Raw genomic sequence first — 17,277 nt, forward strand, 5'->3', positions numbered from 1 at the left:
GGGGGGGGTGCTCACTGTGTGCCTCAGGCCTGCAAACCCTATTTTAAACATCATCAGCACCTTGATAGGTAAGACTCCACAAAGGTAAATCGACAGCTTCACAGTATAATTTTGCTCACATCAAACATGCACGTACCCCTTGAAGCGGTTCTTCCTGGAGAGCATGTTGAAAAAGGATCATAGACATTAATTTTTCCACAACATATCAAACCACAAGAAAACCATGCAAGCAAGTCATGTTAATGCGCTGTACGTGTAAAATCTGGTAATTCCCACATCACAGAACTGATGACAGACACAAATGTGCAAGTAAACTAAAGATACTTGGACAGCTAGCACCATACACATTAAACTACTACAAAAGAACACAAAGCACAATGATCTGACGCCATGTAGGTCCACCAAGAAACTACCAGTAAACACAGCCAGACACAAGCTAACTGGATGGTACCTCATAGAGCTTCGCAAAATCTTGGTGAGAAAGCTCCTCGCCACATGCACCTCAGTTTCTGATGGCATTGTACTTGGTGACACAACATCTACCATTTTAACCCTGATGGGCAGTGGGCGAAGAAGAGAAGCAGGAAGAAGAAAAGGTGGAGGAAAAGTCAAGCGTTAGAATAAAAGATGTCAATCAAATGTAGTTTTTTACTTATTAATTTCCAGATGCTCTGGTTTTTCCCCACAGGGACACGTCACCTCCTTTCCTTTTTCAGTCTACACGTGACCTTGATTTACAAAATAAGCCTCACTTTTCCCCCAGAATGATCTGAAATTAGCAGTTGAGCTCATGAAGTCATCTGGAAAGTGTTGACTGAGGTACAGAGTGAGGCTGCTGAGGACGGTTTTCCCATAAACCTCTAAATGGTTCTGGATAGTTATGCTTAAATCTATTTCCTGTTTTATTTGGTAATCACTGGTTCTCATGGATTCCTTTTATTTCTTCACTGTGACTACCCTGCTCTCATCAGTTTCTAGCCGGCTAATAACTAAGCTCAGCATATAAGGATAATATTAGTTATACAGCAGCTTTTAACCAGAATGTCAGTGACTCTGATCCGGCACACGATTCTTCATAATTCACAGGTTATGTGCAACTTCCACCAACATCTGAACAATACTCTAGGACAGCGGTCCCCAACCCCCGGCCACAGACCAGTACCGGTCCGTGAGTCGTTTGGTACCGGGCTGCGAGAGTTGAGGCTCACGTGTGAAATTTATGTTTTTCAGGGATTTTATCGTTAACTCGGTTTCCCTGGGTGTTTTCCCGTGTTGTAGTTGTGTGTCTTATTTTGAAAGAAATATTTACGCGTTACCATAGCGACCAGAGAGAGCATTAAGGGGCAGAGAGGAGGATGTTACTCTCAATGTTGTTGGCAGATTTCAGGAGGACGCTGCTAATAAAGTTACACAATTATACAGTGAATTCATGTTTATTATTATTATATTTACAAAATACCACAGTTTTTGTCTTGGTCGTATCATTTTATTTTGTTGTATTTATCCACGACACCTTAAAGGCCAGTCCGTGAAAATATTGTCGGACATTAAACCGGTCCGTGGCGCAGTAGAGGTTGGGGACCGCTGCTCTAGGACACAGGTGTCAAATACGATGCCTGGAGGCCAGAATTGGCCTGGCAGAGACTCCAATCTTCTACAACTTTGGAAAATGTGAAGGACAGCATAAACAGTATTTTCATAACTTTTACAGAGTGAAACCTGACTCGCAGTCATTCATGCTACACCTGGTGAAAAAAGTTTTTTCTGCTATCTACTTTAGATATTTGTTTTGTTTTTTTAAATTGGTTCATACCAATTTACACAAAATACACAAAAGGATAAAGAAAATTTGGGGATTTTTGGGCACTTTTATATTTTACTTGTCTAGCTCGCAGTTGGCCCCTGCTGGTCCTTAAAAATAATGCAAGTTTAAAGCTAGAGCTGTCGTTTAATTGCAGTCTTTGTGAGAAACAAGTTGGACCATGATGTGTGACATTTAACTGAGCCGTCTTGTCATTGTTTTCAAGTGTAAGCTGTTAACTTGTGAGGAACATTTAATCCAGAATGATGTCTAAAGGTCAAGCGAGCAGGTTTACTGGCTCCTGGACTTGATCCGTCTCTTACTGTGAAGGACTTTCAAATTAAAAGACGGATCTGTCAGAGACATATGGTCCCGATGGAGCTTAGCAGCTTAGAAAAATTAGATCTGAGTTGGACACCCCCAAACCTCTCTTTGATACCACTCCTTGATATCAACCTAGCTTTCTTTTTCATCTTAGCTGGTGCTTTAAAACACACACTGCTGTTTATTTGTCCAGGAACGAAATATCTGGACCAGATGAGACTGTTACCTGCCCTGAGCCAAACATTAATCCTGCCAGGCCGCGATGGCGACGCCACATTCTTTCAGCAAAGGAATGCAGGGAGGTATTTTCCCTCGCTTCAAGCGGGACAGCGATACTGGCCGCCTTCCATGATTCGCTGTGATGGAACAAATTTTCAAGCATTATCTAAATATTTATACTTATTATTTTCTCAGAAGTTTAGTAAGTCAAACTTTTTCAGATAATAATGAGATTTTTTTTTCAAATTGTATTTTTTTTTTAAATTGTATGTATTTATAAGCATCCAAAGGTTTGATTGATTCAATAAATGTTTTGGTTTTTGGTCTTTGGTGCCCTTTGCTGTGTTGTTTTGTGATCTGGAGGTTCAAAAATCTTTCCTACTACAAATCTGGTAAACTTTATTTATTGTACAGTTTGGTAAAAATGGAGCGTTTGGAGTTTATAAGCAGCTTTCTTAATTTGGGATCTGAGGAGTGCACTATGAAGCCAAGTTAATGGGATAGCGAGGTATTTTGTTGCCTGGCTATATTAACATTATAACTTGTTTTAAGTCTTGCTCTCTGTCTTAACTTCACTGGTATCTAATCAACATTCGACACTTTCCCTGTTTGCTTCACATCATTTCCTGAAGATCAGCATCAAACATTTTGGGTCTGGCAACACTAAGTGCGATATTCTCTGCACAAGGTTTCATACTTTCAACCTGAGCTGAGCCTGTAGTGCAGTAAAGTAGAGCCATGGAGCACCGTGATGGGAATGCAGAAAGTCTGCTTTTACACTGTAGCAGAACATACATTAGAAAACAGAGGATCAAAACAAATACAGCTGAGATATGAGTGACTAGTGTTGGGCCTGGGTGAATTTATTTTAACATTAGCCTCCCATATTTCTTTACGTTTTTCCATATCTGCACAATCATTTGCTGTTTCTACAGAGTCGATATCTGTATTTAATCACCAACACTGCCTCCCCTCCATGCGACACAAAAAGTGAGAGCTCCAAACAAGCTGCTGCACAAAGAAAATGCAAATGAAGCGCTGAGGGTCTATTGTCAGGGGGGCGCAGCTGTGCTGTCACAGATATTGCTTCCAGGAAATACGAGCCGCACCGCGTTCATTCAGGAAGAACTGAACCTGAAACTGAAACGTGGCTGACCCAAATGGCTGTGAGAGCGATTCAGTCAGCTTCCAGTTGGGCCTATTGCTGAAGCAGAACAGAAGCAGCAGGCTCCCAGTCACTTGCAGTGGATGGCTGATATTAAGCATTTTTGTAAAAGGGTGTAGCTCAGGAGGAACAGCAGGTGTTCTACTGCTCGGGAGGTTGGTGGGACGATCCCTGGCTGCTCCAGTCTGCATGCTAAAGTGTTCTTGGGCAAGATACTGGACTTGAAGTTGCTTCCCATGCATTCATGTTCATCAGAGGACAAATGCTAAAAAAAATGCTTGCCTTAAATGAGGCATGTTGTGTAAAGTAAAGCTGTAAAGCTCCAAGAGGACAATTAGAATGGAAAAGTAAATGCAGTAAGAACCAGCCCGATTACCAAACGATTAATAATAAAATGATTTGGCTCTCCGACCCAGCTACAGTCCAGATGTACCCTGGGATGCAAGCAAGCATTATCGCTTGAACCACGTGAAAAGTAACAAATGATCTTTAGAAGCTACTCGTCTTGATTTCTTAGTGAATATTTGACTACTGTAAATAAAATCTGGATCTGAAAAAAACAGCGAGAGCTTTGTTGGACCGTGTGAAACAGATGGAGGTTACAGTCAAAGGAAGAACTGATAATATTCCCACCTGATTGGTTACTGAGTTAAAGCCAATCCGTGCCAATCATGGAGCAGAATCTTCTAATGTAAATCTTTGGTAAAAAAATAAATAAATAAGAAAATGCAGAGTTTGCGTAGCGTTTGAGTATTGAGGCTACACTATCTGCAAAAGTTAGCAGAAACAGAACAGCTGATGCTTTAAGATAAGATTTTTACAGGGTGCAATAAAGGTGCTACAACAGTTACACAAACAAAGAGTTCAGTCCCTTAGTAACCAGCTGTGACGCTCTGATACTGTCACTTCTATTGCAAATAATAGAGTCCCGACGATAACCACGAGTCCACATTATGACCACATGTTAATCATTAGAGACCGTGCCGTGCATATGTCTCGAACCAGCCTTCATTTCTTTATATTTGGAAAAGCAAGATCCATGAATGCTAGTGTTCCACTGTGTGTTTTTCTATCCGAGCATTGACGCGTGTCTGTGATCATTGTCGTGTTCATTCATAGGTCAGAGTTAAGTGGCTTTACAAACAAAAAATATTCCTATGAAAATGGTCAGGTGTGAGGACTGGACTGAAAATGAGTGAAAAAGCAGCCAATGTCCCAAGAAACACTCCTCAAGGGAACTTTAAAAAAAAAGAAGAAAGTCTGGCTCCTTGGAAGCAAAATATAAAGAAAAGATGAGTGGCTCAAGACTTTTGCACAGCACTGTGTAATAGATCGTTAGGAATGAAGTGGGATAGTTCTGAATGAAAGCTTTCCTGTAATAACATGTTGTTAATTAATCAAAAATGATTGAAACAGATTCAGCAATTTGTTTCTGATCTCTTCAATTATTAATAACGTGTATCTGCTGTTAACTCTGAACTTTACCATTACCTTTATCCTAGTATGGAGCACGCTTCAGCTGATCTCAGTGCCAGTACAGGTCATCTTCTTTATATTCAGTTGGTATATCTCATAGTTTTAAGTTGCTTCAGTGTGAAAACCATTTCTGCTGCCTCTGCGAGCTGCGTTGCAACCCACTATGGTCATAATTTATACCCTTTCTCTGATTGCTCAAAATTGTCCCCACCACTAATTCAGTGCTAATTCTACTACTCTGCTTACACTTGTAACCCGTATTTGAATCCTCTCTCCAGCACCTTTCAGAGCCGAGCGGCATTTCATCGAGTTTCAGTAATAATCTCTGCATCATCACATGATGTGGTTGCTTAGTTGGAGCCAGGGGAGGACACCGTGTGACGACATCAGGAAGCAAGCGCAGGTATCTCTGTCACTGTTTCCAAAAGTCTGTGTACCCTGGAGGGATTTTATTTGCGTTTTTTTTTTTTTTGCAGGCGGTCAGCTTTCAATGACCTAAAAGAGAGCTTGCATCTGAAAGAAATGCTCAAACTTACAATAAAATCCCCAAGTATCTGTCGAAAAAGGCTTAGAAGGTCAAAAACGTATAAATATCTAAAACACACCTGCTCTAGACAGCAGCAAGTCTTCAGATCTATCTGACACCGTGCAGAAATCAGGACTATTATTTTAACTAAACAATGATATTAATGAAGGACTAAACATTAACTTACCAGCTACATGAAACAAGTTGTTTCATGTGTACGTGTAAGCTGATAGTTTTGCTTCACAGTGCACACTTTCCCTCCATTTCTCCACACCCGCTGCTTTTTAAAAAACACTTGAGGACAAAAAAAGACGCACTTAAACATGAGTACTCCCACCAGCCTGATGGAGACGAGCACCCAGAGGAATCTGACAACCCCATGACTCAAGAGCTACTGCCTCCTCCTCCTCCTCCTCCTCCTCCTCCTGCTGCTCCCAGTCTGAACACACACACACAAACACACTCCTCCTCAGGGGAGGAGATTTCCTTGAGGATTATAAAGTGGGGGATTTGAGAAAATGGAGGGGAGGAGGAGTTATTGTCCTGTCCAGCGTCCTTGCTGTAATCTAGTGTTTGGTCTGGGAGTTGCTGCCTCTGCAGAGAGCCACTGAGGCTGCTGGGAAAGTAAATGAAGACAGAGCAAGCACGATCATGGGAATGTGGGATTAAGCCATTCATGTCATAAAATGTGACACTACCTGGATGATGTGCTTTGAAAACATGCCACTAAATTTTAGCTGAGAGTAAAAACTTCAGAGGGCCAAAATCCGCAGTTCCTCTAGTGGCCACTTGAGGCCGTTTTTAAAAAGGACTCAATCCCTGTAGTATCTGAAGCTAAAATGCCCAACTGGACAGGAGCCAGTGATCATTCAAAAATGTACACTTCTGGCTCAGAAAAATCAAACACGGTGGTCAAAAAGTCTAGAAATCAGTGGCTCATGTCAACCTCTCAAAACATTCTTGGTTTTAACCTCTAAAACGAACACATTTTTCTATGAAAGGTTTTTCTCACACAACCCTTGTTTTTTCCCACTGCTGACATCTCCTTCTGTGTCCTTCCCAGGAACTGCTGCACAGACAGGAATGTTTGGCCCAGGTCCACGTCTGTTTTCAGAGATACCAGCAAATGTCAGACTGAGGGGGCAGAGGCTGAGTGACTGCCTCACCCTGAGATAACTCCTCCAAAGAGGGGGAGGAGACGGTGACAGCTCTGCAGCAGTTTAAAAACTGTGTGTGAAGGCATGTTACTGTTCAAATCCCCCACCTTATCACGTTCACGGCTGCTCTAAAAATGAGACAAATAAGCTTCTTTACAGTTACTGTGTTGTAAACATTCACACAAGTCAACAGTTTTGATACGCCAACTTTAAAACACCACAGGAACCACACAAAGGTCTGAGGCTGCTTCGCTATAGCCATACAGTTAGTATATGCTTTTATTCCAAGAGCCAATCTTTCCTCCAATTCTTGCTGTTTTAGGCCAACGAGGCAAAACAGTAAAGATGGGTTTCAGGTTTTTATGGGAGCTTTTGATGAATGCACCATTAATTTAATTTGCTAGGTTGACCAATACTGATGTATGTGTCCAGTTAGTTTAACTTTAAACAATTTCACAGCTAATTCAAACCCAGACGATCTGCTATTGTCCAACTTGTGATTTAAAAAGTCAGAAAAGCAGAGCCACGTCTGATCTTTATATTTGATTCACAACATGTGTTATACTGCATTGCATGTAAAACTGGCAAAAGCACATGTGAGCCTCCAATTATAGCAGTGTTTGAACCCACAAATACCAGACATGCATGGATGTTGTTTGGAGGTAAATCCGAGGTGCACATTAGGAAGATCAGCCAGGCTGTTTTGGCAAATCCTAAAACCACAGTTGGAGATAACAGGTATCATGAAGGTGGTTATCAACTTTTTCTGTTAAGCCACACTTTCTACGTCAGGATCTGTGCACGCTCACATAACAACGGGGATTTCACGTGTCATGTGACTCTTCTTCTGCATAAATGATCCCTATGAGCACCACCTACTCCAATCAGAGACATTATTATGTAAAATGGTGATAAAACTCTATAAAGAACGTAAAAATACAACACTGTTGCAAAGGTAAGATTAATGCTCCAGAAAATCATGAGTCTTGGGATTTAGTGCACAGAGTGGTAAAATAAACATTTAAATTCCACTTAATTATTTTATGGGCGAGTGTGCTCTCAGTACTGTTGTTAATTAATTAGTTATGATAAAATTCACCTTGCTCAGAGATGTTATGAAAGGGGAAACTTAGAGATTAAAATCTTTTTTGTAGTAGGATGGAAACACGTTTACTTTTGCTGTAAAGATGGACGTCTCAACTATGGGGACTCTAGCGGCCACTTGAGTCTTGAATCAAGCCCCAAGTGGCCACTAGAGGAACTGCAGTTTCTTCTATTTTCGAAACGTCAGTTTCTGCTTTTTAGCACTGTTTCATAATAATCTTGTCCTCAGGGAATAAAAAGACAGAAGATTTTTTTCACATGTTTTTCCCTGATGCATCATACCCAGAAGTGTCAGTATTTGCACAGGGAACCTTCTGCATAGCTTCTTTAAAAAGCTCAACTTTGTAACTGAGACAGCTCAGTACCCAATTTATTTTTGTTTTCCCAACAAGACGAGCAAACTTTTGTATTTGTAATTAATTAGCTGACCCACAGCAGGATACTGACATATGCAAGAAATGTTTGATTATTTATCACTCATATGACATCACCACTCCCTGTGTCACTCCATTCCTCCCTCACCCTTTCACATGCTGCTGATTCACCATCTTGCTGACACTGGAACCCAAACAAGCGGCCGTCTGCGGGGCTGATCTCGCCCCCGTTGAGCTGTGAACGCTGCCTACACAAAAGAAAGTGCCAGCGTCATCACAGCTGGGCTTATCGATGTGTCACTGCCCGCCACGGGAAACAAAGAAATAGCTTTTTAAAAAAAGAACAACAAAGAGGAGAGAAGAGGAATCGAATGCAGTGCCGAGAAAAGTGCAAAAACTTTGTTCAAATACGTGATCACCAAACATCTGGAACATCTTCAATTTTGACTAATTCAGAGTCACAGTCTCAAGTATCTTTACAAAAACCCCAGCAACCTAATTTTAGTCTTAACCTGATCAAATTTAGGCATTAGTAAGTATGAAATCACCTCCTGCTGATCTATCAAATCTCCAGAAAACAGCAGATCAGATAAACTCTTTACTCTTTACAATGAGCTTTAACAATAAATATACAATTTAATTCTACTACTATATGTCCATGCTACAGCTTTTTTTAAATTTGTTTTCAGGCTGTTGGCAAACTGATATACTTAAAGCAGTGACAAAATGTGATTCAGTATAATAATTAGCCAGTTTTTTGATGGGTCCTGTGCAATGTTGAGGTTCTGCTGTTACTTCTGTTAGGTGATTGCCAGGCTGTGGCACATTATCTAAGTTTTGTGGGTCTAAATGAGATCTTTTTGTTATGCCGTAAAGTCAAAATGTGGCTACAAATGTAGCAGTTTTGTGGGTGGTTGCTAAGCAACGTCATAAAAACTACATAGATGAGAACCTTCAGGGGTTTTAAGATGTACATGCGCGCCAAGTCTGATTGGTCAACCCTTTTTTTGGTGTGGAAGAATGGAGCTTTGTGGATGGAGCTGAACGTCTTAATGGAACTACTGCCAGACTCTACTGCGCCTTCATGACAGAGGTGTGATACTGAGAAGCATCACACACTTTTCTAACACCGTGGTTCTACCTTCCTTTGTAAAATCAGCCTCTCTGCTCCTAGCAGACCTGAACTTAACACTTTCATGTGAACACAATCATTGAGCTGATAATAATCTTCATGTGACCGCTGAGCCTGATTATCAATGTTAGGATAAGGGAAACCAGATAAAGGCAAGATAGTCTGAATATGTTGAACAGGATCCAGTTATCAGTTATCCTAAGGGACACAGAATGCTGCTATCAGGCTTTTAAACACGTAGCACAACCACACCACACCAGTCCTTGCAGCCTTCGCTTCCTATCTGTTAGTTTGAGCTTGAGCCCGGCTGCTGCTTGAGACCTTCTGGCTTGACTTTGGACCAATCCCAAAGGCTCTTCCATCCATCCATCCATCCATCCATTCGCTTATCCTTTTCAGGGTCGCGGGGGGCGCTAGAGCCTATCTGTCATAGGGCGAAAGGCGGGGTACACCCTGGACAGGTCGCCAGTCTGTCGCAGGGCTAACACACAGGGACAGACAACCATTCACACTCACATTCACTCGCACATTCACACCTAGTGGCAATTTGGATTATCCAATTAACCTATCCCCACAAGCTGCATGTCTTTGGACGGTGGGAGGAAGCCGGAGTACCCGGAGAGAACCCACGCAAACACGGGGAGAACATGCAAACTCCACACAGAAAGACCCCGGCCTGATGGTGGAATTGAACTCAGGACCTTCTTGCTGTGCGGCAACAGTGCTAACCACCGTGCCACCGTGCTGCCCGAAGGCTCTTCTAGTCACTAAAGGTGATTGAGCCTTTGTTGTCTGGGCCCTACAACTGTTGGGAAATCTCTTCATTCACAGGCTAAGAATTTGCTAGTGTTCCTCGTACACAATTAAAGACTGCAGAAGACAGTGCCTTTCAGTGTGTAGAACCCGGGCTAGCACTACCATTAGCTACTACTATTTAGCTGACTTTCTGCACTCCTGTTTTGTTTAAACAGGGTTTCTATTGGGCATTTAAAACTAATAATCATAATAATAATAATAATGCCAGATCTCTCTTGGAAATGAGATTTTTAATCTCAATGAGATTTTTTACCTGGATAAATAATAATAATAATAATATTAATTATAATAATTATTATTATTATTATTATTATTATTATTATTATTATTAGTAGTAGTAGTAGTAGTAGTAGTAGTAGTAGTAGTATCATTATCATCATAATTTATTTATTTATCTATTTACTTTTAACAATCTGTTTATTTTATTGTGTCTTACTGTCTCTGTACATTAGCTACTATGGCACTCTCATTTGTTTTACTCTTTTTTGTGTGTACTGCACTTTGTGGCTGTCTGTGAAACTCACTTAATAAATAATCTTTACTTAACATAGTAATTATTATTATTTTGGTTGATTTTATATACTTGTGTCTGAATCTGAAATTGCTCTTAATTCCATTTTACTATTTTAAGTGTTCATGTTTGTTGCCTTTATTATTTCTCAGCACTTTGTTGCTTTGTTTTAAAGTCTAATGTGAATACAGATGAAAAAGCGAAGCAAAAGAGTCCAGGAGGCTGAAATGACAGCAGCAAACTGCAGACAACAAAGTCCACAAAGATGTTTGTATTATGTTTGTATCCAGGACACCGCTGTGATCCTGTGCTCACTAACACTACTTCAGTCTCAAGAAACACAAAGCAATAATTCTGATTAATATAACTTTATACAACTTAATATATAACATTAAAAGGATATTTATTAAAAAATGAATCATTAAGGAACATGTGCTTGTTATAAACTGACCAATCAAGTAAATTTCATCTGACCAGTTTCCATTAAATGTAACATTTCACACTATATGTAATGAAATTACTAAAAGTCAGCACTTTAGGCATAAATATTGTTTTAGTGTAAAGTGAGGAAAATGTTCTGAAACCTGAAGCTTTCCCCAGGAAATTAACATATAGATTCAGAGGGAATTGAAGTTGTTTTCAGAAGCTTTCATTCAACTCCAGCTGTTAAGCAGCAAACCAGTCTCCTAAAAATTATGTTTATGTACTATTTATTTCCAACAGCATCTAAGAAACAATCCCTGAAGACGCGCTTGATTTCATTCTCTTTTTATGGGTGTCTTTTTTTAGCATTTTGTATCATTGCAGCTTTTAAAATCTAAGAACTGTGTAACAGGCTCTCAAATCTGTGAACATTTTAAGCTAACGATAAGCCTTTAAAACACCACATCAGTTGCACTTTGAATTATATAAATGTCAGGAGATGGGGTTTTTGGAAAGTCCCTGTAAAATCAAAAATGTCCTTTTCCCTCTAAAATCCTGCCAACAAACGTGAACGCAGGCTCGAAAAAAACAGCTTACTTATCTTTGTGGTAACACAGAGCAACAGGTTTAAGACTCCACACACATTACTTGCCTCTTAAATCCACACCGAGCATATCCGCTAAATCGGAGAATCAGTTACCCACACAGATATGGTTTACCTACATTAATGCCATCCACCTTCTTTCCACCTCAGTGTGAATCCGCAGGAAATGAAGGAAAACAGAAAAAATTCCCCTCAAGCTATTTGTTAAGCTTTGGCAAAATGTGCCTCAGCTTCTCAACCTTTATATATCATCTAGGCAGAGAAAAGCTGCCGTTATCTCAAAGTTATTCACCGCTTCCTGATTTAATCCCACTTGAGAGGAAACCAACTGATTGAATCAGAGGAGATGATGAAGTAAAAAAGACAGAATAAAAAAGACAGAAACAGAGAGAGAGGAAAAGAGGAAGTACCTGGGAGTGGAAATCTTCTCTTTATTCTAAAAACCACACATGTCCAGAGAGTGGAAACATGCACACACATAGGAGTCTGAGTAGCCAAAGCCCCTGAAAACAATGGGCTCTGCTGATACGGCCTATCCCACTAAGCAGTGTCAACTCACCTAGGCAACATGGACTATACCACTCCTCCTGCAAACAGGGGAGGACGCCTGCACTGAAGGAGCTCCCACGGCAATTCAGCAGTGTCTCAGAGAGCTTTAAAGGTCGTCTTGTTGTTCTGAGCCCGTCGTTTGCTCTCTAAACCCACTCAGATTAAAGGTCTTCCCAGCAGCAGCTTGTTGAAACACCACCAGTCCACCTTTCCCTCCTGTTGACTCAACCCACTCTGCAAAGCTGGGTCCACGCTGTGGCTTTGCAGGGAGTAATTGGATTCAAGCTCTAAGACTCTGTTGCCATTTGCAAGCAAGAAGACGAGCATGTTCTTCTGACAGGACAGGACATGGTGACACATGTAATCAAGAAGGTTATCTGTACGGGTGCATAGCGCTGTGAGAATGAATTTGTACTCCTGATTTCTTATAGGTTGTTTTTTTTCATATTTATACACCTACATGTTTTAAGTCATGAAACAAATGTTAATATTTGGCAAATTAGTTCATTTATTAGGAAAAAGAATCCTAAAAAATGTACCTGGGCCTGTGTAAAAAAGAAATTGCCCCCTATAGCTAATAACATGTAAATGTGACAAATATGGAAAAACTAAGAAATCAAGAAGGTGCAAATACTTTTACTCAAAACTGTACAAAGCTCTTCTTATGAGTCCTCATTTTTATATCTACAGGCATATCACATCTTTATTACAGTTTAGATGCTCATCAAAAAATTAAGCAGCAACCACCAGGGTGAAAACCTGCAGTTCCTCTGATGTCCACTAGAGGCTGTCCCCAAAGTGAACCAGTCCCTATAGACTCCCATGTTAAAAAGTCCAACTTTACAGCAGAAATAAACATGTTTACAACCTGGTACAACAAGCATTCCTCGTCTTTATGGATATTTTCCACCTTCATACAAACTGTACATCATGTAGATCATTTTTTTAAAAACAAATTTGGGGGGATTTTGTTGAGGCTTTAAGTTGGCATGACTGGTTTGATTGACAGCTGTGACAAGCAGTCGTCACTAATAAGACTTGCTGAGCTGGACCTCTGGACTTTGTCTGTGCTGATATATTTATGCTGATATGATCATTTATTATATTATTATTCTGCTTTGCTTCACTCTTCCTCTTGTGGCAGAGCCTCTCACAACACTTTTCAACCTCACACTGGATATGAATGAAATTCCCTCAGTATGGAAATCAGCTTTTGTTGCTCCTCTATTAAAAGGGGTCGACTCAGCAGTGTTAACTAATTACAGACCAATATCTAATCTATCTGTGCTGGACAACGTTCTTGAAGCTCTTGTGTGTGAGCAGTTAAAGGAGTTTTTACACACCAATGCCATTTTATCTGAATATCAATCAGGCTTTAGGAAAAATCACATTACTATCACAGCTGCAATGAGAGTGGTAAATGATATTACTATTGTACTTGATAAGAAACAACACTGTGCATCAGTTTTTATTGATTTGTCAAAAGCATTTGACACTGTTGATCGTTGTATTTAGAGTCTTCCAATCGGGACTCTCTGACAGAGCAGTGGCATGGTTCTCAAACTACCTCAATAATAGGTATCAGTGCATAAAATCTGATGGTCTATGTTCTGACTTTGTTACAGTGCACAACGGAGTGCCACAGGACTCTGTATTAGGTCCTCTTCTATTTATCTTCGTCTGCATGGTTACTTGTTGCTTTCTGTTCCATTTGCCCGAACTGAATTTGGTAAAAGAGCTTTTGTTCATTTAGCACCCTCGGCTTGGAACAAATTGCAGAACGAATGGAAAATGACTGAATTCATATCATTATGTGCTTTTAAATCTAAACTACGAATCCTTGAGGACAAGTCCATAACATGCAACTGTTTCAATTAGATGTTGCCTGTGTTTAATTGGGTAATTTCTGTAACTGAGACACTTGCTGCTGCCTATCTTGGCCAGGTGTCCCTTGAAAAAGAGGTTTTTAATCTCAATGGGATCTTCCTGGTTAAATAAAGGTTAATAATAATAATTAACATTTTTCTTTATTGTTAGGTCGAGTTTTTGATTTATAATTTCAGCATCTTGAGCATTAGTTCTTGTTATGTTTGAGTTCGTGTTATTGTTTGGAAGCCTGTTACGCTGATTCACTCTTTTAGTGTTGCTTTTGGATCATTGGATTTCTCATTCAGACAATTTTCATTTCTGACATGTCTGCATTTTACTGTTAGCAACATTTACAGACTTTTCAAAAGTTAGAAATCTGATGAGCTGCTGACCTGCAGGTTAAACTGGTCTCTTACCATCTCCCAGTTGAGCTGGCTTGACAGAAGTTTGGAGGGAGGGGTGTTTGGTGGTCCTCTCGGTGTAATTTACAAGTGGTTATCTGTGCTCTGGAATAACAGCACTGGCCGGAGCCCTGCTGCCTCCACAATACCAGCTTTTGTTTAAGCCTCAGGAGCAAACAAACAGCGAGAGGCCCACGTAAGAGACTGTCAGGCTGCAGCCGACCTTCCTCTCCATCCCACAAGCTCGTGTTTGTAGAAGAAACACTGCAGGGCTTTAGCATTTTCAGGGGACAACGTGTGCTTCTGAACCACATATTACTTGTGTCTGCATTTTCTTTCTGATATATACCGTCAGACTCCGGCACTGTGGTTTTGACCTCTGACCTCCTGCTGAACTCCTGCTGACCGGCTGGCTGATGCTCAGCCCCAACAAGCTACACATGAGCCAAGAAAGCAGTCAAACATAGCAAAAACTGCTATAAAACCCCCCAAACCCTAAGAAAGTTCCTCTTTTGTTCCATAATGAATATAAATCTTCTTGCAAAAATTAAAATAATAATAATAATAATAATAATAATAATAATAATTAATAATAAATTCGATATTAATAATACAATAATAATAATAGTTATATATATGTATATATATATAATATATATATAATATATATATATATATATATAATATATATATAAAAATATAAAGAAGTATCTGCCATTTTTGCTGTAACGGTACCTTCGGACCACCAAGGTCAGGGTCTTGTGGGAGCTCTTCACCAGGCATATGGCCTCCTGCCGAGAGCCACTAAGTGGAACTGAGTTCACACTCACAATCTCATCGCCGGCCTGAAGACGGACCGCCGCAGCCACGCTGCCATCCTCCACCTGGGCAACACGAGGGTAACACACATGGAAGTTACTGCATAACAGGCCACTCTGTGACCCAAACTTGTGTGTGTTTTTAGGGCTCCACAGAATCACAATATCACTAAATGCATCACTTGGTAAGCAAGAAAATCTCTTTTAGTTTTCACCATTATTACATTTGGCAAAGGTTGCAGTCACTTGGGTGAAACTAGTCACAACTAAATATACCTCTTTGGTTGCTGGTAGGTCGCTTCAGTCAGCAGTAGCTTCCATGGAAGACGCTGACTCAGTGGTAGTAAAATTGTGAAATGTATAAACCAAACTGGAAACTGTTTGCCTTCAAAATAAAAGTTGCACCTTTTGTCATGTATTGGTTGCAACAGACTGCCTTTACTCTGAAAGTGAACAATCTCTGTTTTTGGTCTGTGTTAAACTTATTCAATTTTCAAACTATGTAAACTCTGGGTGGCAGTGGCAACCTGCTAGCAACCAAACCAAACAACTCTCTATGTTACCAATTTCACTTGGCAACAGTCAGCAACCACTCAACAATCACTCAGCCAATACATGTTGGCTCAGTGGCCAATACACTGACCAGTCTCTACACCTCAGCGCTGAAATTTTCAATATGTTATCTTCAGTATGTTAAGGTTAAAAGAAAATCCTGCAGGAATACACCAATCAGAGCACCAACACAAAACCTGACACACAAAGCTGTCTAAACAGAGAGTGTGACAAACTGAACTCAAACTTTGTCTAAAAAGAACATCTGTGTATCTGACGACTGCTCCACCTTCACTTTCTCCATTACAACGAACAACGTCCATCTTTTACACACATCTATGGTTTGGTTGAACATTGCTGCACCTTTGGCACCATCCCCTGGATAAAGTTTACCATTGTAGTACAGACTTATTATTATTATTTCATAGGCAACAATAGAAAGACATGTATGATTAAACCACCTGATAGAACCAGCAAAAAAAATCCCAGAAACACAAGGCATCACACCAACTTATATTTTCCTATTTTCTTTTATCTTTCAGGTGGATGGTTCACTCAGTAAACTGTTTCATTATCCAGGAGAACCTGTGTTGGCTGCAACCCGAGTCCTCTGATTAATATTAAAACCCTGAGCCACCTGTAATCTGAGGTACCCTGAGATGTACCTCTTCATGCAGCAGCAGATGGAAAAGGCTGCTGCTGCCCCGCTGATCAGCAGGCAGACAAAAGCTTCAATGCTCTCAGGAATATGACCCTAAATTTCCAATTAATTTGAAGTTAAGTTACTCTGCAACCGCTGAGGGCACATTTCAACCTCAGGTGTAACATCTCACACTGCTTTCAGCGGCTCTAATTAAAGTCCAATGATTCAGGCACAGACAGGGTTTAAATTCTGCACCAGACATCTAACTGAAATGAAACAGATCGAGGGGATTCCTGTTCATCAGTCCATCCTTCCCATTCCAAATCTCAAATATTACCCGTTACAGTGCAAGGAAACTGCAAATGTGCTCTGACACAAGAGTTTGACATATTCTCCAATGCGTTGAATATCTACAGCCAACATACAAAAGTATTTCATAAAAATTAAGGGCCAGAGTTACTAAGTGTGGCAGACAAGAGGTTTAAAAAACTAATTTTGACTGCAAATATACCAGAAATCATTTAGAAGATGTACTGAAGAATGTAAGCATTATTGACCATCAGAAAACACTCTTACTGTGAAAACACTCTTACTGCGTCACATGCATGTGTTTTCTGCATGCCCTGTGAGGCTTGCAGCTGTTTATTACTGTAAATACTGCAAACTATGAAATACTGAAGAGAAAATGGATGTTTCTGCTGAATAGGCTACTATTTATTTAATCAGAATAACAAAAAAAAAAATCTTTAAAACCAACAAGTTAGCATTTAGTCAAGTTTAACAGATGTACAAATTATGCATTCGAAACTGTTA

The 17,277-nt window shown here is 40.1% G+C and overlaps 1 protein-coding gene across 5 annotated transcripts in view; it reads right to left on the bottom strand.

Annotated features, from left to right (window-relative positions):
- shroom2b (shroom family member 2b) overlaps window positions 1-12,680 on the bottom strand; it is a 30,513-nt gene extending 17,833 nt beyond the window's left edge. The window contains exons 1-3 of one of the 5 annotated variants that reach the window (XM_005919904.2): window positions 12,043-12,181; window positions 452-553; window positions 137-154 (exon numbers count right to left, since the gene is read on the bottom strand). In XM_005919904.2, the coding sequence (XP_005919966.1) occupies window positions 137-154; window positions 452-546 (113 nt within the window). In that variant the 5' untranslated portion in view covers window positions 547-553; window positions 12,043-12,181. The other 4 variants (XM_005919906.3, XM_005919909.2, XM_005919910.2 and 1 more) reach the window with 4 other exon arrangements.
- Between the last annotated feature and the right edge of the window lie 4,597 nt (window positions 12,681-17,277).

This window comes from Haplochromis burtoni, unplaced genomic scaffold, assembly GCF_018398535.1.
Source record: "Haplochromis burtoni strain Fernald_Lab_line unplaced genomic scaffold, NCSU_Asbu1 Contig_39, whole genome shotgun sequence".
Lineage (NCBI taxonomy): Eukaryota > Metazoa > Chordata > Actinopteri > Cichliformes > Cichlidae > Haplochromis > Haplochromis burtoni.